The 25275-nt window shown below is 37.6% G+C and overlaps 1 protein-coding gene across 1 annotated transcript; it reads right to left on the bottom strand.

The window, feature by feature from the left end:
* Window positions 1–317: 317 nt before the first annotated feature.
* Window positions 318–25133, bottom strand: LOC132116001 (translocating chain-associated membrane protein 1-like 1). Its single transcript, XM_059524499.1, has 11 exons — window positions 24917–25133; window positions 23715–23778; window positions 23271–23392; window positions 23005–23121; window positions 22856–22914; window positions 22363–22447; window positions 22053–22123; window positions 17366–17470; window positions 17093–17236; window positions 16385–16530; window positions 318–1490 (listed from the first exon to the last, which is right to left on the bottom strand). The coding sequence occupies exons 1-11, from the start codon at window positions 25037–25039 to the stop codon at window positions 1417–1419; spliced, it is 1110 nt and encodes a 369-aa protein (XP_059380482.1). The 5' UTR covers window positions 25040–25133; the 3' UTR covers window positions 318–1416.
* Window positions 25134–25275: the final 142 nt, after the last annotated feature.

The following is a 25275-nucleotide window of genomic DNA, read 5'->3' as shown; positions in this document are numbered from 1 at the left end:
TGAGAATTACGTATCACTTCATTAAATAACTTTTCCTTTTTTAATAAAACAAATGGTTGCAATATTATTATTAGGCCTAACGCTTTTCTCTGCCAGATTCTCTAGCAACTGTTGCTATGGTTACTGTTCACGAGTGTTATTTGGCGCTCTCTGACTCGAAATTTACTGAAACGCTGTTTGAAAGCTTGTCTGTTTTTCAGCGGTTCAATAAATTCAACCCCTTCTCACGAATTCATAAAGGAAAAAAAATTTGAAAATGTTTTGACCGTTGTTTTCTAAAATGTGGTAAAACAGACTGATAACCAATACAGTGCAATGGGCACACACTGTGAAAACAAACATTTTATTTATGCATTCACTGGTTGTCTTTCTCATTGGTTGTACTTGGGTAAAATAATTGTGAGACGACAATGCTTTTATTATTATTATTATTGAACGTCATTCTCTATGTACTGTTGTTTTTAAATCAAAACGATCTATGAAAATTATTTCTGAGACCTTTCCTTAGATGCTGACTTCAGTCTCACACTCTCACTGGAAAGACACTTGTGATTTGACGTGTTATCAACACCGAACCACAAAGTCAGATTTATCAAGTTCAAGAATAAAAGGTATAATCTACTGACAAATCAAAAGCACACAGCTTTTGTTCATTTTGTTCATCATCCTTTGCTAATTTAACAGTTTGTGGAACATTACACTTTTTGCTTACCTTGACCAATCATGCAGTACAGTGCAACTGATGGAATTCATTAAAAAGGCATCAAATTAACATTTTTGCTTATCTTTTTTTCTAATGAAAAATGTGACAATGCAATTATACAACAGAAATGAAGAGACATCACACGTGGTTCTAAATGCATGAGATAGTCAACAAAAACTGTGAGCCTTCAGAGAACTTTAAATACAACCCTGATTTCAAACTCAAGTTAAAATACTGAGATATTCCTCTCTGATCTGTCAAAATGATGTATGGTTAGGCACTTGTAAAAATAAGTTACATTTTCCCCACAGCTTTCATGTTTTCTTTGTAGGTATGGCTGGATCATAGATTCGGATTTGGGATTGCAGCATTAAACAAATAAAGCAAAGAGCATATGGACCTTCACAATAAGGAAACAAATGTGAGGGGGGAATAAAAAGACCCCCTCCAGAATTCCCCAAAGCCACTTTTCCTTAAGCCCTTCTTGCAAAGAGACATAATAGTTGGATGGCTTCATGAAATACAGCATTCAGCATCCTACAGTATCACGATGCAGGATGAGGATGTCATCATATTGCAAGGTTTTTTTTTTTTTTTTCAGATAAACAAGAGGGGAAAGGGAAAAGGGGCTACAGATAAACTGTGGGAGGAGAGAAGGGAGAGGAATTATCAGGCGGATTTCAGCCAGGATAGAAATTGGGATCAAGAGCAGTTTATGATGACTTCTCCTTCCTCGCTCTTGGGGAATCTGCTCCACTGGCTCCAACAGATCCGTTTACTCCATTGGCTGTGAAAATACAAATGAGAAGATGATTGACACAAGTGAGTTTGTAGATACTTGGATACTTTAAGTGTGGTTACTATTTTTCAAAGGTTTGAGATAAATGTTTTTTTTTTTTCAAAAAGTCTCTTATACTCACCATGGCTGCATTTATTTGATCAAAAATACAGTAAAAGCAATACAAAAAAATATACAGAAATAATTACAATTTAAAAAGATTTTCTGTTTTAATACATTAAAATTTTTTATTTATTTTTGTAGTGGCAAAGCTGAACTTTCACCAGTCATTACTCTAGTATTGACAATGGTTCTTTTAAATAGGGGCAGTTGTGGCCTGATGGTTAGAGAGTCATAGAGAGTTGTAACCTGAAGGTTGCAGGTTCGGGTCTCAAAAATGGCAGGAAATGTTGGTGGGGGAAGTGAATGAACAGCGCTCTCTGCCACACTCATTACCCACATCTGAGGTGTTCTTAAGGAAGGCACTTAAACCTTGCTCCTCGGGCACCACTGCTATCGTTGTGTGTGTGTGTGTGTGTGTGTGTGTTCACTACTCACTGCTCCTAATGTGTGTGCACAAACTTGGATGGGTTAAATACTGAAAACAAATTCTTTCTAAGTATGGATTACCATTACTTGGACTTGAAGTCACAAAGGGCTGCAAGATATATTATATATATATATATATATATATATATATATATATATATATATATATATATATATATATAAATAAACCTCTGCTATATATTTTGTTTTTCTGCGATGTATATTAAGATATGAAAAAAAAAAACATCAGATGACTTGGAAAAAAATAATCAATGATTAGGCTGATTTTGTAGGCGAGTAAATCACCATAGAAAATAAACAAATTGCAATCATAGATACATCAAAAATAGAACAAAGATACAAATGAAATCATGCTTTATATTTTTTAGGTACATCTAATAGTATTCAGGTACAGACACTGAATAAATCAAATGTAAAATAACACTACATAGTCTCCACTGTATAAATTAAATAAATTGTGTTAAAGCTACAAAAGTGACTTTTCCTCCTTATTTTGTTTTATGATTAACATTCGTGACACAGAAAGCCTCACGAGCATTAAACTGCTGTGAACCCATATACTGTTACACATCCATTTTCCTTCTCAATTGTTTACCTTCGCCTAAACCATAAGCACCTGTTTACAAGGATCCTTGCAGAAGCATGCATTTTATAATAATAGAATTAATAGAATTTCACGTATGCGTGTCATTTCAGGCACAAATAGATGTGCAAGTGAACGTAATTCAGTGTTCACGTGCATCTGCGTGGCTCCCACAGTATACACCAGACACAAGTGGCATGACATGACTAGTGGTCGACCGATTTATAGCCAGAGAAAGGCAGCACCCCACAGCTCAGATTCTCCCTCTACTTTACGGTTTACTCAACAGTTCTGTCTAATATGGATAGAAGTCGGTCTAATAATCTGACAGAATGTTTAAACAAATATATACAAAAAGTATTATAATGATTGCTTTTACATTGTTAGTAATAGAAAGAAAATCTTTATAATTTATAAGATTTATAATCTTTTTCGTTTGACGTCAGCATTAAGCAAACACGCATTTATATCATTTAAACAAATCTTTGAATGTCTAATGGACATTTAATTTCACAAACCTTGCAAACTCAGTCGAATCAGCTGTGAGATTTTGAAGCGTGCATTTTTATCCAGCATGATCGCGTGTTCTCTGTGTGATGGTTGGTCAGTGTGAATTGAGTGCTTTAAATTATAAACTTGTGATTTCAAATTATGCTGCTTTTGTTTCTAAAGTAGGTTTATTTTACATATTACATTTTTTTTAAATCCATTGTCAAATGAATTCAAATTTCTTAAATATGAATCAACATAAAAAATGATATTGGCTATCGGCCACCCTGCTTTCCAAGATATCGGGAGTCAAAAAAAAAAAAAAAAAACAATATTGGTCGACCACTAGACATGATGCAACAAAATTTAGTAGAACCCGATCCAATATAATCAGTGATGCTGTATACAAAATAGATGTAATGTGACATCAAATCCCCGACAGCAAACTGCTGCCGCGTTTTATTTATGACAAACTGTTCAAATGATTAGTAACAGTTGCTTTTCACATCCGGGGTGTTCAAAGAAAACTATCAGTATGAATATAACGATCAGTATAGACCTACTAAATACACACATCCCATGATGTGACTTTGCGGATGCGCACATCGTAGGGCTGGGTGGTATATCAAGTTTGTACGATATATCGTTATTTTCTTTATAAGCGATTCAATATGAGTAGTTATGAGTAGTAGTTCAAGACACAGTAGTTTGATATGAGCGCATCTGAAAATATTGCGAAGGAGCTGCTGCAGAGAAAGTGCATAATCCAATTTGTTCTAAACATGTGGCAAGCTTCATATTAAGGCCTTTAAAAACCGGTAAGACAGTTTATAGTTTCGTCTGGCATATTAGTTTAAGCGACTCGGCCCGTCATATGCTCTGACAGAAAGTCAGCTTGTGCTGCTGACAGAGACACTAGGCTACTCGCACTGTTTAATGTGTTTGAGATGTGCTGTGTTCCTGAATGCATAACTTACATTTCACAGATATATTCTCCATCTGTAAATGTTAGAAAGCCATGGAAATATTTCAGCAGGGTTCATACAGAAACTGCAAAATTAAATTCCAGGACAGGAAGTTTTAAGCACTACTTTTTTGGTTTTCATGGACTAAAATCAGATATCTTATCAAACTATTTTGTTATTATATTTCAAATTCTAAAAAACTAAATGGCACAAATAAAACCATGCAATGGCTGTGGCAACTTTAACATTTGAAAGGATATTATGGCAAAGTGGTAGCTTTGACCTGAAGAATGAAAGCTGCATCATACACTTGGGAAATTAGGAAACTAGGGTGTTTCACAATGCACCTCATGAGTTCAAGAGGTATACAGATACTTGGTTCACTAGGTTGAAATACATTTTTTATATATTTTTTTAATGACTATTTAAGCAGTAAATCTCCATCACCTACATACTTTTACATGAAGCAGCATTAACTACACAGAGCCGTTGTTCACTGACAAGCTGCACAAAACCGCGATCATATTTTGGGGATGTTTTGTGCAGCTTGTCAGTGAACAACGGCTATGTGTAGTTAATGCTGCTTCATGTAAAATCGCGCAGGTGATAGAGATTTACCGCTGATTACAGAACCGGCTTTACTGACAAGATGCGCATTAAATATCACATCTGATTTATCGTGCAGCCCTAATAAATGGTTACAATTTATTAGGTGAGTTGAAGGTAGCCATTGATTTTCATAGTATTCTTTTCCCCATACCATGGAAGTCAACAGGTACTATCAACTGTTTGGTTAACAAAATATCTTCCTTTGTGTTCAATAGCTAAAAGTAATTCATATAGGGGTCAACCGATTATCGGCGCCGATATTAAGCATTTTTATTGTTATCGGCATCGGTCATTTTCAAAACCGATTTGCCGATAAAACCATTTTATTTTGAAATGCGCGATCTGGCACTGATCCATCCACCTCAGTCAGAGCGCACCGCTCTGTGGCCTAGACTAAGCCCCGCCCATCGTCCGTCTGATTTGTTGGGAGTCACGAGCCTGGCCAATCAATACGGCTGGCGCGGCTGGAAAATGTTCTGCTCTCACACCGAAAGCACAGGAGCTGCTTCAGTGATCATCATCACACATCAATAAGTTATCTCTCGAAGGTAAGAATGCAGTAAACGTTCCTGAAGTTGCAATAAATCACTACACTGAAGTTGCAAAACACCTAAATATAATCGATTTATGACAAGCCCCTTTCAGTTATTATACTGTGAATTCCCAGTCAATGTCCATCATTGCAGTGATATGCTTTAACGGATCATCACATCAGTGCTGAGATAGTGAAACTAAAACCTACTTCTCTCACCATTCGGCCAACTTAACGTTATATTGTGAATAGATTATCAACACGAATGAATTCACTCAAGTCTGCTGCAGTTTTTTTTTGTGTTGTTCACATAGCTTCACTGAACAGCGTCCGTTCCGTTAGGGCTCTTAGTCAAAAAAAATTGCGCATATTTGGAGAAATATTGCTTTATTCTAACATGATTGCAAAATAATTTATCATACTGATTCAGAATTACCATTATGCAATTTTGAAGAGCTGAAAGGGCATCATGCGCGAGCTCTGACGCGACGCGAGCTCCCTATTCCTGATTTAGTTATCTCCGCGACCGCGCTCTCTCATTTGACTAATAACCCTATGCTAATAACGTAAATGGTCAATAATCTCACATTGCACGTTTCTGGATGACGCTGCCCTGTATACTTCCTAGTTTGTATCGCCGTGATAAACAGTCAAACAAACATTTTACACATCAAAAATAAAAAAAAACACTATTACAATATGGGTTGTGTGTGATTTTAATGCAATTCTGGGTTGCAAATAAAATGCTAAATATAACACACACACACACACACACATATACACATACATATATATATATATATATATATATATATATATATATATATATATATATATATATATATATATATATATACATATATACATATATACATATATACATATATACATATATACATATATACATATATACATATATACATATATATATATATATATATATATATATATATATATATTATATACACACGTGTGTGTGTGTGTGTGTGTGTGTGTGTATGTGTTTGCTTTTTTAGTTAATCCATTGATGTGCATTAGACCAGTGGTTCCCAAACTTTTCCATTCCACGACCCACCTAGACAAGTGTAATCTATTTCATGACCCACCACAATATTTGAGGAAAAAAAAGGTTGATATTACTTTAAGCCTAATCTTACTTAAAAGTTTGATGACAGAAATGAAGTATTTAAGAAAAAAAAACTTTTTATTTTAGAGTAGGCCTACACCTGAAAAAAATCACTATTAATATTTAAGTTTTAATTTTTGTTTACAGACTTTAGAATATGTAGTGTCCATAAAAACGTTAAACAGGCTCACTCCAGTGAACTGTAATCTGCGCTGCTGTGTTTTGTTGCAGAAAATGCATTCACGATCCTTCCGTGTGTGTCGGTGAGAACGGAGCACAATCCAACACTTTTTTTAGAAAAAGCATAAGAAGCAAAGCAGAACTATCTAAAACTGTTTGGAGATTAAAATAATTGTGAAATAGGTAAAAAATAATAATAAACATGTGTCTCGTTTTAAATAAACAAAAAAAAAAAAAACTGGATGACATTAAGTTCAGGCAGAAATTTATTTTAGCAATGGTTAAATTAATGTTCAGCAATATCTTCAAAAGATTTCTGAACTTTGGCAAATTTTTCTCTAAAAAGAGATGATACGTCAAGGAGTATTGCATTATTTTTTTGTGCATTTTGTTATGTGGAAATGTTTAAATCTTGTAGTGTTACAATTAACCCTGCGTTTGTGCACTGCTCACCCTGTACATGTGAAATGCTTTTTACAAACCGTTTCCCGAACGAAAAAAGTGCACAGAGCTCAAACGGACGATAGAAATGAATGAACATGGCCTACCTGAAACCGTTTTCGTAACATTTGTTTTCTGGTGTATGCAATCTCATGCGGAATATAGTGTATTGAAGTGAGCAAGTTTTTCTCTTTTAATAATGCGGACCGATTGAACCTTTTAATGACATTGCTCTGAGACCTTCACTGTTATTACAACTCGTGCGCGCCCGCGCTTCAAAACACGCAAAGCACGCGGACTTAATTGCAATTCGAAAATCACACTAAGGATATTGCAGTCCTTATTAATGTTGGTGGGCTATATCATTGTGACGAGTGGGTTCCCGGTTCCCGCCTCCTCCTTCCCGTGATTGAGAAGTTTTTAATGTGTTAGACTGGTGCCGAAGCCTGGGAGGAAGGAGGGACGCGGTGCCGAAGATCCCTCGGCACTGAGGTGAATCCGCAGTGCCATCGAGCAGGGCGAAGGAGGATGCTCGAGGCGGTGGGCTGGAGTGAGTTGCCGGGGAGACGGACGCTCCTCTTTTGTATCCTTCCGATCTCCTCCGTGGTTCTCGAGACTGGTGAGTCGAGCAGGTGTCGCTCAATTCCAATCACTCCACCGGCCTCGCACCGTTCCCACTCGTCACTTTCGTGCAGCCCTAGACTGAACTGTGTGTGTGTGTGTCATTGAAACGCAAATTTAGCTGCAGCCAAGTGACTTTGTGCGACCCACCTTGTTCCATTCTGTGACCCACAAGTGGGTCGCGACCCACAGTTTGAAAACCCCTGCATTAGACTATTAATTGAGTAGTCACCTCTATTATTTTAGGCTATGTTTTAGTCATCAGAAAATAATTATGAGAGGTTAAGCTATTGCACATTTCTAACATGTAAATTATTGATGCCAATACTTCCCTTTCCCTAAGCTGTTTAGCTGTAGTAAAATATCCATAGGCTTAATCATGAAACATACTGTGGTCCCACTTTTAACTCTCTCTTTATCTTACCCTCATTGTAGATGCATTCACAGAAGACAACATTTAGAAGTGCAGTGTGGGAGTACTACACTCAACCAACACCAGGGCAGGCAGTGTGCAATACATGTAAAAATGTTGTCAGTATGGGTGGTACAGTGGCAAAAAGTCCCAATACTTCAAACCTGTGGTCCCATCTAAGAATTCATCACAATGACTTGTATAAATCTGCCCAATCAAACAAAGCTGAATCTGAGCAGGGAGCAACATCCACATGTCAGCCTACAATACATGACATTTTTCAGAAACAAAAAAATTGACAAATCTGGATGACTGATCAAAACAAATGGACAAACTGATCACAGAAATGATCATTTCTGACAACCAACCATTCACAATGGTCTCTGACATTGGCTTTAAGCGACTCATGGATGTGGCAGAACCACGATATGCACTAAAAAGTGACAAGTATTACCGCACTGAGAAGCTGCCAGAAATCTATGAAAAGGTTGTAAGCAAGATTAAAGCCCTAATCCAGCCAGAGAAGGCTGGATTCTCACTCTCTTTTACAACAGATTGCTGGTCAGGATCAACAGAGTCAATGATGAGCCTCACATGTCATTTCATTGACAATGAATGGAACAGAAGGCAGGTTGTTTTAAATACGAGAGTAATGTATGGATCTCATTCTGGGGAATACATCAGAGACACATTCCTGCACATGCTGGAGGAATAGGAAATTACGAAAGACCGTGTAGCTCTGGTCCTGCGTGACAATGGCGCAAACATGGTGAAGGGTTTGAGGCTTGCCGATATTCCGGACCTTAGCGGCACAGCACATACGTTGCAGCTGTTTGTGAACGATGGTTTGGCTAGCCAAAGAGCTGTGATAGATGTGATTGCCATGCTAAAGAAATGTGTCACTCACTTCCAACATTCCATCTTGGCCAAGCAGCATCTGAGAAACATCCAGAGGGACCTTGGCCTACGAGAACACAACTTAATCCAGGCAGTCCCAACAAGGTGGAATTCAACACTCCACATGCTGCAAAGGGCATTTGAACAAAAGCGTGCTCTTAATGTCTACTCTGGGGAACACGGCGGTTTTACATGTCCAACTGCCTACCAGTGGGACATTGTGTCCAATTTGATTGAAACACTCATCCCAATTGAGGAAGTGACACTAGAAGGATAACTCCTCTGCATCCAGCATCATTCCCTGTGTGACAGTGCTCAAAATGCTACTTGAAGATAAAGGGCCATCAACACAGGGCATCAGAACGCTCAGGGAGGTAATGAGGGAGAGCCTAATCAAGCGATTCGCCAAACTTGAAGACTCAAAAAATGTGGTTCTAGAATGTATTTTGGATCCACGTTTCAAGAGTCATGCGTTCTCCTCTGCCTCTACACTAAACAAGGCCAAAGAATGGCTTAAAGAAGATGTAGAGGATGCTCTTCAAGAGCAGGTTGAAACAGAGAGAGCCAATCAAGAGGAGCAGGCAGATGGAGAGGAGCCCGCAGCAGAAGACCAAGCCTCTAAAAGGCAAAGGAGAGAAGAGACACCTTGCCATAGCCAAATAGACAAGATTTTCAGTTCGCTTCTTGGTCCCCATACTGGTGATCTGTCAGACAAGGACAGCATTGAAGAAGAGTTACATCAGTACCTCAAAGAGCCAGAGATTGACCGGCGTAAGGGGGATCCACTCCAGTGGTGGAGACAGAATGAAGGGCGCTTCAAGCTACTTGTCAAAGAAGCAAGAAAATTTCTTTGCTCACCACCCTCATCAGTCCCTAGTGAGCGTGTATTCAGTGAAGTGTCTGCAATTTATGACAAAAGAAGAAGCAGGCTCACTGGAGAGCATGCGGAGCAGCTCTGCTTCCTACACCACAACCTGGTGCTGCGGAATTGGGACTACTAATTGTTACCCATTTTAATTTACTTTATAAAACTTCAGAGAGATTACATTTATTTTCCATTATTTGTTCATTTGTTGCCGTTTAAATTTGCTTTAAGTTTTACTTTGTTTATAGAATGCTGCTAATGGATGCAAGTTTTACTTAGTTTACAGAATGCTGCTGATGGATGCTCCCAGCACTTTTTATGTTTGTTGTTATTAATATTAATGTTGTTATTATGAACAGTTCTCAGAATTAAAGATGTGTTAAAATAATTTAAAGAGAGTCTTTGTCAGGCCTTTTTATTCTTAATTTTGACATTAATTTTCATTTTTACACTAGACACATATCGGTTCAAAATATCGGTTATCGGTCTCCTTGATCTGTAATAATCTGTATCGGCCCTGAAAAATGCATATCGGTCGATCCCTAAAATCATACAGGCTTGGAAGAATTGTGAGGATAAGTAAATGACAATTTTCAGTGTTAGGCAAATTATCTTTAAATTACAGGTGTAACTACACGTATTCGTACCAAAGATTTTCGGTTCGGGTCTTTCGGTTCAGTACGCACGTGTACCGAACAAAGTTGAGGACAAATTCTTCTTGTTTTATGGCATTTGAAGTGCATACACTCCTAATTGAGATTGAAGATAGTCTCAATGGTCCACTTTAGAGATAGGTGGTGGTAGGGCTGGATGATTAAATCGAAAAGTAAATCGAAACCAAAATTTAGAACCTCTAACCGACGTAATTTTCCCATGTCGGTTATTTCGGTTATTTCCTGTGAATACTTCCCCCTTAAAAGGGTGTATAGCCACATGATTCTGCCAGTCAGTGGCATAGAAGCAAAACAGGAAGGTGAACGCCGGTTTAACACACAGTGATGGTGCGCGAGCGGTGAGCCTTGAGACTTCACTAAACTTTGTCAGTTGTATTTGTTTTATGGTTTGGACATTCAAGCGATTAGACGATCGGATGTGTATTATATCGAGCTACCATGTTCGCTTAGCTGCATTGTGGCACGAAAACTCATAGCTGTGAAGATCACGCGCACAGAGGAACGCAATTGTCAGCGCTGTCCTGTGATTACTAAAGTATCTTAGAATCTCACAACTTATTATAGCATATTTTTCTACTTTTGAAGGAACTAGGATATTTACAACCCCCAGCTTCACAATAATATAGAGACGGTATGACTAATTCACACACGCAATCACTCGTATTGGTACGGTTTACCTTTAATCTATTTATCTCTTACACCGAACAATAATATGTAAAAAATGCTACAAACATAGATAAAATAACTGCTGATAGTGAGCTATGATCGCTCTTTCAATAGGAAAAAAATATCCAACCTTTAATAGTCGATCTCAACCGTCTGGCTGAGGCCAGTCTAAAAAGACGCTCAGGACAGTTGACAGAACGCTGCTGCGTGTAGTCACGAAAGCGTATAATTTTCACGTGTTAAGTCTTGCCACTTGCAAATGTAACCATTCAAAAGACTTTAAAGCATTCAAACACAAGACGCGGAAAAGCTGAACTGAGTAGCTGGTTACTCGCGCGCTGTGCTCGGTGCGCACACGGAGAGAGAGCCGCGTCTCACAGACAGCAACACTGAACCGACCTTTCGTTTGCAAAGTTCTCCTTTAAGTTCCTCCTGCACCTCAACGAACAAAAACAAATCTCATTTTAAACAAACAGAAAAGGATGTGTAAGAGCCCACTTCAGGACCGCAGTGTTCTGGTGTTCAGGCTCACGCAGAGAGAGGCGTCTCAAAACACTTGAACATCGAATTTGTCTGTTTTTGCTCTTGTACCGACAAATACATAAAAAATGTGAAAATACCCGTCTTGGATAGTATGTTCGAAAAAAACTGTCAGTTATGTCTTAAGTTAAAGTAAACAGTTGAGAAAAAAAATCGTATGTGTATTATATTGGATTCATTCATTGTCTCTAAAAGTGATCGCGCCTAATAGGGCTTGGGCACCACGTTGCATTCTGGGACGTTGCGGGCATGTTGATGAACAAATAAACAGAACGAACATACAAATTAAACACTTTCAAACAGGGCCCACTTGTACAACCTGAACCGGGGCCCCGCAAACCCCAGCTATGGCCCTGTTTACAGTACAAACCTTGTAAGTGAACTATGAGGGCAAAAAAACAAAACAGAAACAAAATAATCGTTCATTAATCGTAAGAGGTAAAATGGTCAATAAATCGAGGTTTTGACTTTAGGCCATAATCGTCCAGCCCTAGGTGGTGATAATGAACGCGCTTAGGAGAGTTCTAACAGTTCAGATATTGTGTGAATCAGAGGTAAAAAAAAAAAAATATATAAAACAAGACAAATACTGTTCAGTTTCTTGCACAGGCGTATCGTTTTGTGTCTTTACACATCAGTGTATCGTCACGAGCCACAGAGTTTAATTTGGTTTTGTTTGTGTATGTTTTTTTTTTTGTGTGATTCCCATCCACTTACATTATAAGACTGATAGACAAACAGTTTGAGCTAAAAATCTCTGTGTTCTACTGAAGAAACAAAATCACCCTGGGGGTAAGCAGATAAACAAAATTTTCTTTTTTGGGTGAACTATCCCTTTAATAAGAGCAATACACTTTTAAACAACTCTATATTCACAATATAGTACAGTCTGAAGTACGTTATTGCTTAAAATGTAGATTCTAGATGTTCTTTGTTAAAGTGTGTTATTAAAAGGTATAGTTCACAAAAAAAAAATTTAAATTCCGTCATTGATTACTCACCGTCATATCGTTCCAAACCTGTAAGGCATTTCTGATGAAATATGAGATCTTTCTAACCCTCCAAAAACAGTAACAAAATGTAGGAAGGAAATTGTTAAAATAGTCTAGGGCTGTAACGATTCCTCGAGTAACTCTATTACAAAAAATGATCGAGGCAAATTCCTCTGCCTCGAAGCCTCTTAATTTATTTTAAATCTCACGTCAGGTTCTTTCGCAATGATTTTTTTAATGTGACAACGCGTTTACGTCACCCACAAAGGGGAGCTCTGCATCCGAAATCGCCCTATGATTTCCGCAATGCAGAAAACGCGGAGGGAATCGCGGAATCCAGTCATAAAAATGGAATTTACAGTTTAATGCGGAATGGCACGGAATTTGCCAAATTTTGAATGAATTAATCAAAAGTAGGTACAACCCGAATTCCCGGAAAAGTTGGGACGTTTTTTAAATTTTAATAAAATGAAAACTAAAGGAATTTCAAATCACATGAGCCAATATTTTATTCACAATAGAACATAGATAACGTAGCAAATGTTTAAACTGAGAAATTTTACACTTTTATCCACTTAATTAGCTCATTTAAAATTTAATGCCTGCTACAGGTCTCAAAAAAGTTGGCATGGGGCAACAAATGGCTAAAAAAGCAAGCAGTTTTGAAAAGATTCAGCTGGGAGAACATCTAGTGATTAATTAAGTTAATTGATATCAGGTCTGTAACATGATTAGCTATAAAAGCTTTGTCTTAGAGAAGCAGAGTCTCTCAGAAGTAAAGATGGGCAGAGGCTCTCCAATCTGTGGAAGACTGCGTAAAAAAATTGTGGAAAACTTAAACAATGTTCCTCAACGTCAAATTGCAAAGGCTTTGCAAATCTCACCATCTACAGTGCATAACATCATCAAAAGATTCAGATAAACTGGAGAAATCTCTGTGCGTAAGGGACAAGGCCGGAGACCTTTATTGGATGCCCGTGGTCTTCGGGCTCTCAGACGACACTGCATCACTCATCGGCATGATTGTGTCAATGACATTACTTAATGGGCCCAGGAATACTTTCAGAAACCACTGTCGGTAAACACAATCCGCCGTGCCATCAGCAGATGCCAACTAAAGCTCTATCATGCAAAAAGGAAGCCATATGTGAACATGGTCCAGAAGCGCCGTCGTGTCCTGTGGGCCAAGGCTCATTTAAAATGGACTATTTCAAAGTGGAATAGTGTTTTATGGTCAGACGAGTCCAAATTTGACATTCTTGTTGGAAATCACGGACGCCGTGTCCTCCGGGCTAAAGAGGAGGGAGACCTTCCAGCATGTTATCAGCGTTCAGTTCAAAAGCCAGCATCTCTGATGGTATGGGGGTGCATAAGTGCATACGGTATGGGCAGCTTGCATGTTTTGGAAGGCTCTGTGAATGCTGAAAGGTATATAAAGGTTTTAGAGCAACATATGCTTCCCTCCAAACAACGTCTATTTCAGGGAAGGCCTTGTTTATTTCAGCAGGACAATGCAAAACCACATACTGCAGCTATAACAACAGCATGGCTTCGTCGTAGAAGAGTCCGGGTGCTAACCTGGCCTGCCTGCAGTCCAGATCTTTCACCTATAGAGAACATTTGGCGCATCATTAAACGAAAAATACGTCAAAGACGACCACGAACTCTTCAGCAGCTGGAAATCTATATAAGGCAAGAATGGGACCAAATTCCAACAGCAAAACTCCAGCAACTCATAGCCTCAATGCCCAGACGTCTTCAAACTGTTTTGAAAAGAAAAGGAGATGCTACACCATGGAAAACATGCCCCGTCCCAACTATTTTGAGACCTGTAGCAGAAATCAAAATTGAAATGAGCTCATTTTGTGCATAAAATTGTAAACTTTCTCTGTTTAAACATTTGCTATGTTATCTTTGTTCTATTGTGAATAAAATATTGGCTCATGTGATTTGAAAGTCTTTTAGTTTTCATTTTATTAAAATTTAAAAAACGTCCCAACTTTTCCGGAATTCGGGTAGTAATTGCACTTACATCAAATCACTATATGGACTAATATCTGTAAATATTAAGCCGGAATAGTCTATTTAAATATGAATCCTGCATGTTCTGAGTTTCTGTGTTAATGAATGGAGCAGAAGTGCGCCTTCCTTTATTAACACACACTGAAGCGGGCGTGACGCTTGCGGTGATTACAGCGTCTGCTGTCTCACTAAATAAGGACGTGAACACATGAACAACATCTCCAGAACTGCTCTGACCGTTTGATTAGAGTAAAACTAGCGCCACATCACATACACAGAACTGTAAAGGTACGTCAACCCGTCAAAATAAAAGTTCGGTTAAAGACTATTGTTCAGCAGAATGTACATAGCCTACTACTTTAAAAAAAAATTATTATTTTTTTTTTTAAGGTTTAAATCACAACATTTCTTCCATGTTTTATTTTTAATAGTAAATCCCATTTGCTTACCAAAAAGTTAAGTTAATTTTAAATAATTAAAAGGTGAATTAAATTAATGTTTTATGTGTTTAATGTTTAATGTGCATCTCAGAAAATGCTTTAAAACCCCAACTGAATGACACTTAAATGCACTTTATTCATCTGTCAACTTTGTCATTGTTCACAGTACAAGTACAGACAGAGACACAGTGGGTAATAATTAAATGTTTATTTTTGATATTTGCATTGCATTCTATGCATTTAAAAAATATACTGTATTTTCCGGACTATAAGTCGCACTTTTTTTCATAGTTTGGCTGGTCCTGCGACTTATAGTCAGGTGCGACTTATTTATCAAAATTAATTTGACGAACCAGGAGAAATGAACCAAGAGAAAACATTACCGTCTACAGCCGCCAGAGGGCGCTCTATTCTGCCAGAGATGCTGCTCAGTGCTCCTGTAGTCTACATTGAAGACATCGAGCGCCATCTCGCGGCTGTAGACTGTAATGTTTTCTCTTGGTTCTTGGTTCTAAATAAATGCGACTTATAGTCCGGTGCGACTTATATAAGTTTTTTTCCTCGTCATGACGTATTTTTGGACTGATGTGACTTATACTCAGGTGTGAATTATAGTCCGAAAAATACGGTATTTTTTTTTCTAAAAAAGGAAACTTAGTTGTTCATTTTAAGAGACCCAGGAGTCTTATTTTCTCTTGCATAATTAATATTGCACTTTAATTAAGCAAAAACAAATTTTATCTGATTACTCGATTAATCGATGGAATTTTTGGTAGAAAACTATATTACTAAAATATTCGATAGCTACAGCCCTAAAATACTCTATGTGACAAATGAAAGAAAGTCTTAAAGGTTTGGAACACCATGAGGGTGAGTAATGAACTAGACAGAATTTTCATTTTTGTGCAATAAGCGGCAAAAAATACCTCTGTACAATACTTGCGCTGGCTTACACCCAAAACATGCACATCTCTCAGACAGCATACAACCCAAAACTTAGTTTTCTTTATTTGCTTTCTGCATGTCAGTGGTCAGATACACACACAAAATTGTCAAAGTGCCATTTCGGTAAGTATTCATGTAAACGCTTATGTTTTTAGTGAATGTAAACGGTTGGGAGAAAATCAGATGCATGTCTGTATATTGGTAAAATAAAGTGGCAGCAGCCTCTAAAATGACTCATATCATCAGTCATATCACCCACCCCTAACTGGAACATTAGAATAGCATGTAGTATTTTAATAAACGTGTAAACTGATCTTAAGTTGGCAATACTGACCTTTCTTTGATTTGCTCTTAGAAGAGGATGATTTCTTCTTTAAAGTCTGAGTCGGTGCGTGTTCTCTCCATCGTCGCAGCTGGAAGTTGATAAATTTCCACATCATAAAAGCCTGAGTGGTGCATATTGCAGCCAGGACAGTCAACCTGAGAGCAACAGAGTGCCATTACAAACAACAACAAAGCAAAAGGTCAGCATTGCTTTTCCATCATTTGGCATTTAAATGAATCATATCCATCCAAAAGGCTCACACTTTAAGTAGAAATGCTTTTATAATGTGATTATATATTATGCATATTATGAGTTGAGACTTTTTTGATGGCAGACTGGAAATTTTGGGCCACTTGAGCAAATTTTTATATTTGATGCCAAGAGGTTTTTTTTTTGGCACTCTCACTCTACACTTTTATACTGAAAACCAAACACTTAAACTAAACTGTGCAAATCAGATTTGGACAGCATTGCACATACCACAAAACCGGCATGGTGCAAACCATTTGATTTTAACAGAGATATTCTTCCTTTAAAGCTCTACAGAAAACAAACAAGGCACTTGGTTTATAATAAGATGCTAAAAATTGCTTCTTGAAAAATTTCTGAAGAGCAATCCAAAATGCCTTAAGACATTTGCATGATTGATCTTAAGTATTCCTTCCTTTCCTTTGCAAAGATGATTGAATACATCAAGATGAATACCACCCAGCTCACCGAACAACCAGGATATTAAAGTTTCCCTCTGCGAGGTTCAGACCCTGTTTCTCTGCTCCGGCCAGCCCAAAGCCCACAGTGAGAACAGACAGGGAAAGAGTCAACAACCGGCCCAGCACAAACAGAACAGCCCACACTGTAAACCTGTTAACATACACAACATGCTTCATAATGGCCATCCTTTCATGAGTTTCAAACACAGAAATGTTCACAGTAAAAATCAGTAGAGGTGTTTATTAACTGGACTTGGTCTGTGTAATGAACAGCACTCACCCAGTCTGTCTGTTTTCATTGCTGAAGTAAATGAGTCGGGATACATGGAAGAGGAACTCAACAAAGTAATGCAGAACCAGCAAAACCAGGCCCAGCCGGTTCAGACTGGAAAACACATCATTAATGGTTTAAACATAAGTGAAATGCTGTATGCGTCTTTAAAAAGTGTAATTTCCTGTGACCTTGGAATTCATTTTAAACCATGTCATAACCAGGTGCAACAACAGCCAATCAAAAATATCGGACGTCTAAAAGTTTGGGGTCATATATATATATATATATATATATATATATATATATATTAGACTTGTGCGGTATTCGGTAATGCGATATATTGCGATGATTAATATGCACGATATTGTTATCGTGGGCACTTCTAAATACCGTGAATATTACAAATTATTCAGAATTTGGAATGCATTTTAAGAATATTATTCCCATCAGCTGCTTAAAATGCACAACATCGCTGTATGCTGCTTGAAAGAGCGCGAGCGCTCTGATGTAAACAAGCAGCGCATGAGAAGCACATGGAGGAACACGTGAGAGACGCGCTGAATGAAAGCACATTCATTCTCTTAAACATTTTTTTAAATCTGGACTACAAATGCCCTAGATATTGTTTGAAAGTGTTTTGATCTTTTATTGTTCATTCACACTTTACATTATGGCTTCATTAGTTAACAAACTACCAATGAAAAAATTATTCTGAACATTCATTAATCTTAGGTATTACAATATTTAATAACACATTGTTAAAATTGAAATTTGCAACTGTGTTATTTAATGAGCTAACATGAACTAAGAGTTTTAAGATTTTTTAACAAAGATTAATAACATCTATATCAAATGTAGCTATTGCTCATTGTTTAGCTGTGCACTTTTATATATTTTTCTGTATTGCTTTATTGTTTTAAATGTTTAGTTATTTTTGTTATAAGAAAAAAAAAGTTATTTAACCTGTTCTACTGTATTATGACCACTTTTTAAAACAATTTCAATACCGTGATAATACCGTATACCGTAATAAAAGCATTATCAATTAACCGCAACAGGAAAATTTGTACCAGCATATCCCTAATATATATATATTGGGGGGGGGGGGGGGGGGTGCTCAAAAAGGCTGCATTTATTTGATGAGAAATTCAGTAAAATGGTAAAATGGAATTGATGTTGATGGTGTTGAAATTATTCAGCCAAGTGATGATATCTCAGATCATTATTTAGTTCTTTGCAAAATTCATATAGCCAAAATTGTAAATTCTACTTCTTGTTACAAGTATGGAAGAACCATCACTTCTAACACAAAAGACTGCTTTTTAAGTTATCTTCCTGATGTATCCAAATTCCTTAGCATATCCAAAACCTCAGAACAACTTGATGATGTAACAGAAACTATGGACTCTCTTTTCTAGCACTTTAAATAAAGTTGCTCCTTTACGCTTAAGGAAGGTTAAGGAAAACAGTTTGACACCATGGTATAATGAGCATACTCGCACCCTAAAGAGAGCAGCCCGAAAAATGGAGCGCAGCTGGAGGAAAACAAAACTAGAGGTATTTCGTATTGCTTGGCGGGAAAGTAACATATCCTACAGAAAAGCATTAAAAACTGCTAGATCCGATTACTTTTCTTCTCTTTTAGAAGAAAACAAACATAACCCCAGGTATTTATTCAATACAGTGGCTAAATTAACGAAAAATAAAGCCTCAACAAGTGTTGACATTTCCCAACACCACAGCAGTAATGACTTTATGAACTACTTTACTTCTAAAATCAATACTATTAGAGATAAAATTGCAACCATTCAGCCGTCAGCTACAGTATCACATCAGACAGTGCACTATAGACCCCCTGAGGAACAGTTCCACTCATTCTCTACCATAGGAGAGGAAGAATTGTATAAACTTGTTAAATCATCTAAACCAACAACATGTATGTTAGACCCTATACCATCTAAGCTCCTGAAAGAGGTGCTTCCAGAAGTCATAGATCCTCTTCTGACTATTATTAATTCCTCATTGTCATTAGGACATGTCCCCAAAACCTTCAAACTGGCTGTTATTAAGCCTCTCATCAAAAAACCACAACTTGACCCCAAAGAACTACTTAATTATAGACCAATCTCGAATCTCCCTTTTCTGTCCAAGATACTAGAAAAGGTGGTATCCACACAATTATATTCCTTCTTAGAGAAAAATGGTATATGTGAGGATTTCCAGTCAGGATTTAGACCGTATCATAGTACTGAGACTGCTCTTCTTAGAGTTACAAATGATCTGCTCTTATCATCTGATCGTGCGTGTATCTCTCTATTAGTTTTATTGGATCTTAGTGCTGCGTTTGACACAATTGACCACAACATTCTTTTGCATAGACTTGAATACTTTGTTGGCATCAGTGGAAGTGCATTAGCATGGTTTAAATCGTACTTATATGACTGCCATCAGTTCGTAGCAGTGAATGAAGATGTATCCTATCGATCACAAGTGCAGTATGGAGTACCTCAAGGCTCAGTACTAGGGCCGCTACTCTTCACGCTTTATATGTTACCCTTGGGAGATATCATCAGGAAACATGGTGTTAGCTTTCACTGTTATGCTGATGATACTCAGCTCTATATTTCTTCGCAGCCCGGTGAAACACACCAATTTGAAAAACTAATGGATTGCATAGTCGATATAAAAAACTGGATGACGAGTAATTTCTTACTGCTAAATTCTGAAAAAACAGAGGTGTTAATTATAGGACCTAAAAACTCTGCTTGTAATAACCTAGAACACTGTCTAAGACTTGATGGTTGCTCTGTCAATTCTTCGTCATCAGTTAGGAACCTAGGTGTGCTACTTGATCGCAATCTTTCCTTAGAAAGCCACGTTTCTAGCATTTGTAAAACTGCATTTTTCCATCTCAAAAATATATCTAAATTACGGCCTATGCTCTCAATGTCAAATGCAGAAATGTTAATCCATGCATTTATGACCTCAAGGTTAGATTATTGTAATGCTTTATTGGGTGGTTGTTCTGCACGCTTAGTAAACAAACTACAGCTAGTCCAAAATGCAGCAGCAAGAGTTCTTACTAGAACCAGGAAGTATGACCATATTAGCCCGGTCCTGTCAACACTGCACTGGCTCCCTATCAAGCATCGCATAGATTTTAAAATATTGCTTATTACTTATAAAGCCCTGAATGGTTTAGCACCTCAGTATTTGAATGAGCTCCTTTTACATTATAATCCTCTACATCCGCTACGTTCTCAAAACTCAGGCAATTTGATAATACCTAGAATATCAAAATCAACTGCAGGCGGCAGATCCTTTTCCTATTTGGCGCCCAAACTCTGGAATAACCTACCTAACATTGCTCGGGAGGCAGACACACTCTTGCAGTTTAAATCTAGATTAAAGACCCATCTCTTTAACCTGGCATACACAGAACATACTAATATGCTTTTATTATCCAAATCCGTTAAAGGATTTCTAGGCTGCATTAATTAGGTAAACCGGAACCGGAAACACTTCCCATAACAACCTATGTACTTGCTACATCATTAGAAGAATGGCATCTACGCTAATATTTGTCTGTTTCTCTCTTGTTCCGAGGTCACCGTGGCCACCAGATCCAGTCTGTGTCCAGATCAGAGGGTCACTGCAGTCACCCGGATCCAGTACGTATCCAGACCAGATGCTGGATCAGCACCTAGAAAGGACCTCTACATCCCTGAAAGACAGCGGAGACCAGGACAACTAGAGCCCCAGATACAGATCCCCTGTAAAGACCTTGTCTCAGAGGAGCACCAGGACAAGACCACAGGAAACAGATGATTCTTCTGCACAATCTGACTTTGCTGCAGCCTGGAATTGAACTACTGGTTTCGTCTGGTCAGAGGAGAACTGGCCCCCCAACTGAGCCTGGTTTCTCCCAAGGTTTTTTTCTCCATTCTGTCACCGATGGAGTTTCGGTTCCTTGCCGCTGTCGCCTCTGGCTTGCTTAGTTGGGGACACTTCATCTACAGCGATATCGTTGACTTGATTGCAAATAAATGCACAGACACTATTTAACTGAACAGAGATGACATAACTGAATCCAATGATGAACTGCCTTTAACTATCATTTTTGCATTATTGACACTGTTTTCCTAATGAATGTTGTTCAGTTGCTTTGACGCAATGTATTTTGTTTAAATCACCTATATAAATAAAGGTGACATTGACATTAAAAACTGTAATATTTTTGAAATATTACAATTTAAAACGATTTTAAAGTAATTTTAAAACACTATTTATTACTGTGATGGCAAAGGTGAATTCTCAGCATCATTACTCCAGTCTTCAGTGTCACATGGTCCTTCAGAATCATTCTAATATTCTGATTTGGTTATTATTAATGTTGAAAACAGCTGAGCTGCTTAATTTTTTTCAGGATTTTTGAAAGTAAAATGGAAATCGTTGTATCATTAAAAATTTCTTTATCATCACTTTTGATCAATTAATCTCATTTTTGCAAAAAAAAAAAAATGTAATATACTGTTTTGAATATAAAACTGGCCTCTACATTTTTGAGGTAGAGCATTTAGAGCAGGATTCTGAATCAATTAGATTTAATGTTCATGTGAACAGGTCATTTATGTCGTAGTAAAAAAATGTGTGCCCCGACAACCGTTAATGATGATTAATAAACATTACTTACTTCAGAACATAGGCCCCAGTGATGTGGACCAGGTAAAGGCTGATATAAACAAGCTGACGAGTAATGTCCTCCTGAAAAATAAAACAAAGCAACATTTACTAAAACATCCAAATAAATTATCCCCTTGTATACACATCCGAAAATTTCCACAGTGTTTGTCTATTGTCATGTCTTCACTGAATTTCCATAAAGTAAATGTTTGGTAAACACAAAGGCACTGGAAAGGGAAATCAATCCGTTCACAATAGCAGGATGCCTGGATATGGTTTTCAATACGTGTTGCACATCCTCAAACCCTTTGCTTACTTACTTTCTTGGTCTTCTGGAAGTAGAGCTCAGGGATAGCATGAAGCCAGTAACCAAGCTGACAGATGTAGTAGAACTTCAGCTGGAACCTGAAACAAGACAAGCAACAACTTTAACATCTCCACGACTCCTGGAAGTCAAACATCAATGATAACTGCATTTGCAAGCGGTGTGTTCCATACAGTAGGTCTACAAAAATCAGAAGAGAGAATTAGAGGTAGGCTAATGCAAGGTAATTTGATCAGGAGTCTTGAGAAATCTTTTGAACGGTCTTCTCGATGCGAACCAGCCTGGGAGATCAGTTTACTACAGAAGATGTATTTTATGAGTGCTCATGCAGCAAGATGTGAAGCGAGATGGAATATGAACCTCCACCATTCCATGGCCCACACTGAAACACCCTTTTGTTAATCAACATATTCCATTATTTTCAATTTCAACATGCTATGCATTTAAATTCATCTGCACTTCGCAGCCGCACAGACAGCTGTACTTACGCCATAAGAGTGTGTGGGTAACCGTCCCAAAGGCTGACAGGATTGGACAGGAGGTTCTCCTTCAGATGAAGCAGATTAAGTCAATCTTCTAGACACCGTTATAAACACCAAGCTCATATTTATAGGTAGCAGAGTAGTGACGCTCTTACAGAAACAAGAATGCTGGCTCCCCACAGGCAGGAGAAGAGGTAGAAGGCACTCAACTGACCCGACTCATTGAACTTGCTGTGCTTGGTTTTGGAGAAGTGCATCTTCCTGTTGATTTTCTGAAGAGTCGTGGATTCAAATAAATGGCCAAACAAATCAAAACTTGTATTAGTACTAGCTATTAAGATTCACTTGAACATTTATGGACAAATGTTAGTTGTTTCAGATAAAACATTGCAAGGTTATTCAGTTTATACAGGATACTTACATCTAGCACATATTCCTGAATAATGGCGTGCATAATTATGGCAACTAACATGTAGAAGAAGACAGTGGCCACATCTTTCAGACCGTAATGGAAGTAATTCACTGCCGTTTCCTCTGGACCTACTAAAATCCATGAAACAAAATTAAAGTTTATTTTATAGCGCGATTCACGATAAATCATTGCAAAGCAGCTTTACAGAAAATTAAGTTTCTATAATATATATACGTAGTAGCTTATCAATGGTGATTGTCAAATTGAGGTTACATATGGTAAGTTAAAATTCAGTTAATGATGTAATAAAACAGATGATGAACACTTTTAACAGCAATAATCATGTGTTGCAATCAAACAAAATGCAAGCATAAAATTATCATAATGCAGTCTTATTAAATGCTAAATTGCATGATTGCACACTAAGTATGGTAACTTCTTGAGCATACTTACCATTTGCTGGAATTGTTACATTGTATTGCACAGTTATGAACAAAACCGCTACCTTTGATGTAATCTACATGGAAAGAAATATAAAAATGCAGTCAATACACAAATAAAGTAATAGTTAATCTCAAAATGAAAACTCTGTCAATAGAGAACGGCAGCCAGACTGTCATCATTCACTTTAATTGTATGTAAAATAAGGTTTCCAATGCAAATGAATGGTGTTAAAAAAGAAGTCATCCAGATTGTAAGCAACATGAGGGTAAATACATGTTATATTTTTGTGTACAATTTTCCCTAAGCGAATGATATATATATATATATATATATACTAATTACAATCAGTTTCTCATCAAACACATTTTCTAAAATATTCTAATTTATAGCATACAATCATTTACTTAAATCTCTTTAGAAATCCCCTTAAAGTGCAAAAATCAGTTCCAGTTGTGTAAACGTCATTTCCCATGATGCACCAGCACTGGGGCTGATTTTAGCAAACTATCGTTCAAATCTAACGGTAGTGCAAACTCGCATTCCTCACGAGTGCTGAAAGTGTAAAATCATTAGGTTACTATCAGTAAAAGCATTTTAGTAACAAGAATTGTGACCGTGCTGTCGCTGTGCACCGGTGACAGCGCGCCGTCTTTCTCCGATTGCCACGTAACACTTCATTTGCGCGTCAAAGTATCTGTGCAACTACAATGTTACGTAATCATCTTTACAAATCAATTCTGATTTTCCGTTCAACACTCCTTTAAATATAATAAATCAGCACGGGTGATTTTTGATTATTTTTATTTCGCGGGTTAAAAAGTTCCCTTAATCGCTTCACAGGGAATTCCTTCCTCTCTCGCGCTCACGCATCATGTCTGTGTGAATCTAAAGTCCCAGCTATTTCAATGCAACGCCTCAGAGTAAAACCTAACGTTACTCTAAAAGATTCATTTATATGAATCATAAATATACAAGAGGATTAAAAATTCTGCACTTTAAAAGGTAAAACCAAAAGTAACAGTTCTATCTGCAGTTAAAGGAAGTGAAAGGGACGAGACTGCATGACAGAACACGAAAGATCCGTTAGATTTCTCATAGAAGAAAAAAAATCCAAAATATAAACACCGATCAGGCTGATTTTGTCATCTTTGACTCCAGACTGGTCTTACATCTGTAAGAGCGAATGAATTCATTTAAAATTGGATTCTTACCTCAAACATAAGACCCAGCAGAAACACCATAGCAACGCAGGACACAATATCCGCGTGGTTCTGGATCACAAACTCGTGGCTGAGCACCGGAGGGTTCTTGTTGTTCTTCTTTCGGATTCCCATCTTGGTGGATGTTGAAAGAACCTTTGGTGAGCGTGAACGCGTGAAGAACACGTCTTCACTATTGTTATCTGGCAGGCACGTCAGTCTTAACGCCTGTCGCCTACTTCTGTCTTTCTTCTTCCACCCACTTTTTTTGTGCACAGTGACAAAAGACGCAGTAGCGCCATCCGTTGGACTGGAGAAAAAGGAGACGTTTCATTCATTTTGAGGTCAAGGGCCCTTCTTAGTGGATAATT

This window comes from Carassius carassius, chromosome 35 (assembly GCF_963082965.1).
Source record: "Carassius carassius chromosome 35, fCarCar2.1, whole genome shotgun sequence".
NCBI lineage: Eukaryota > Metazoa > Chordata > Actinopteri > Cypriniformes > Cyprinidae > Carassius > Carassius carassius.
Note: the sequence above shows the minus strand (reverse complement) of the source record. Positions and strands in the feature narration are given on the sequence as shown.

What these genes read in the sequence shown, in the direction of transcription:
- LOC132116001 (XM_059524499.1), bottom strand. Translation starts at nt 25,039, where the DNA reads ATGGGAATCCGAAAGAAGAACAACAAGAACCCTCCGGTGCTCAGCCAC. An exon ending in ACTTCCAGAAGACCAAGAAA is followed by an intron (nt 22,124 to 22,362) that starts GTAAGTAAGCAA and finishes TTTATTTTTCAG; the next exon opens with GAGGACATTACTCGTCAGCT. An exon ending in AATGAAAACAGACAGACTGG is followed by an intron (nt 17,237 to 17,365) that starts GTGAGTGCTGTT and finishes GTATGTTAACAG; the next exon opens with GTTTACAGTGTGGGCTGTTC.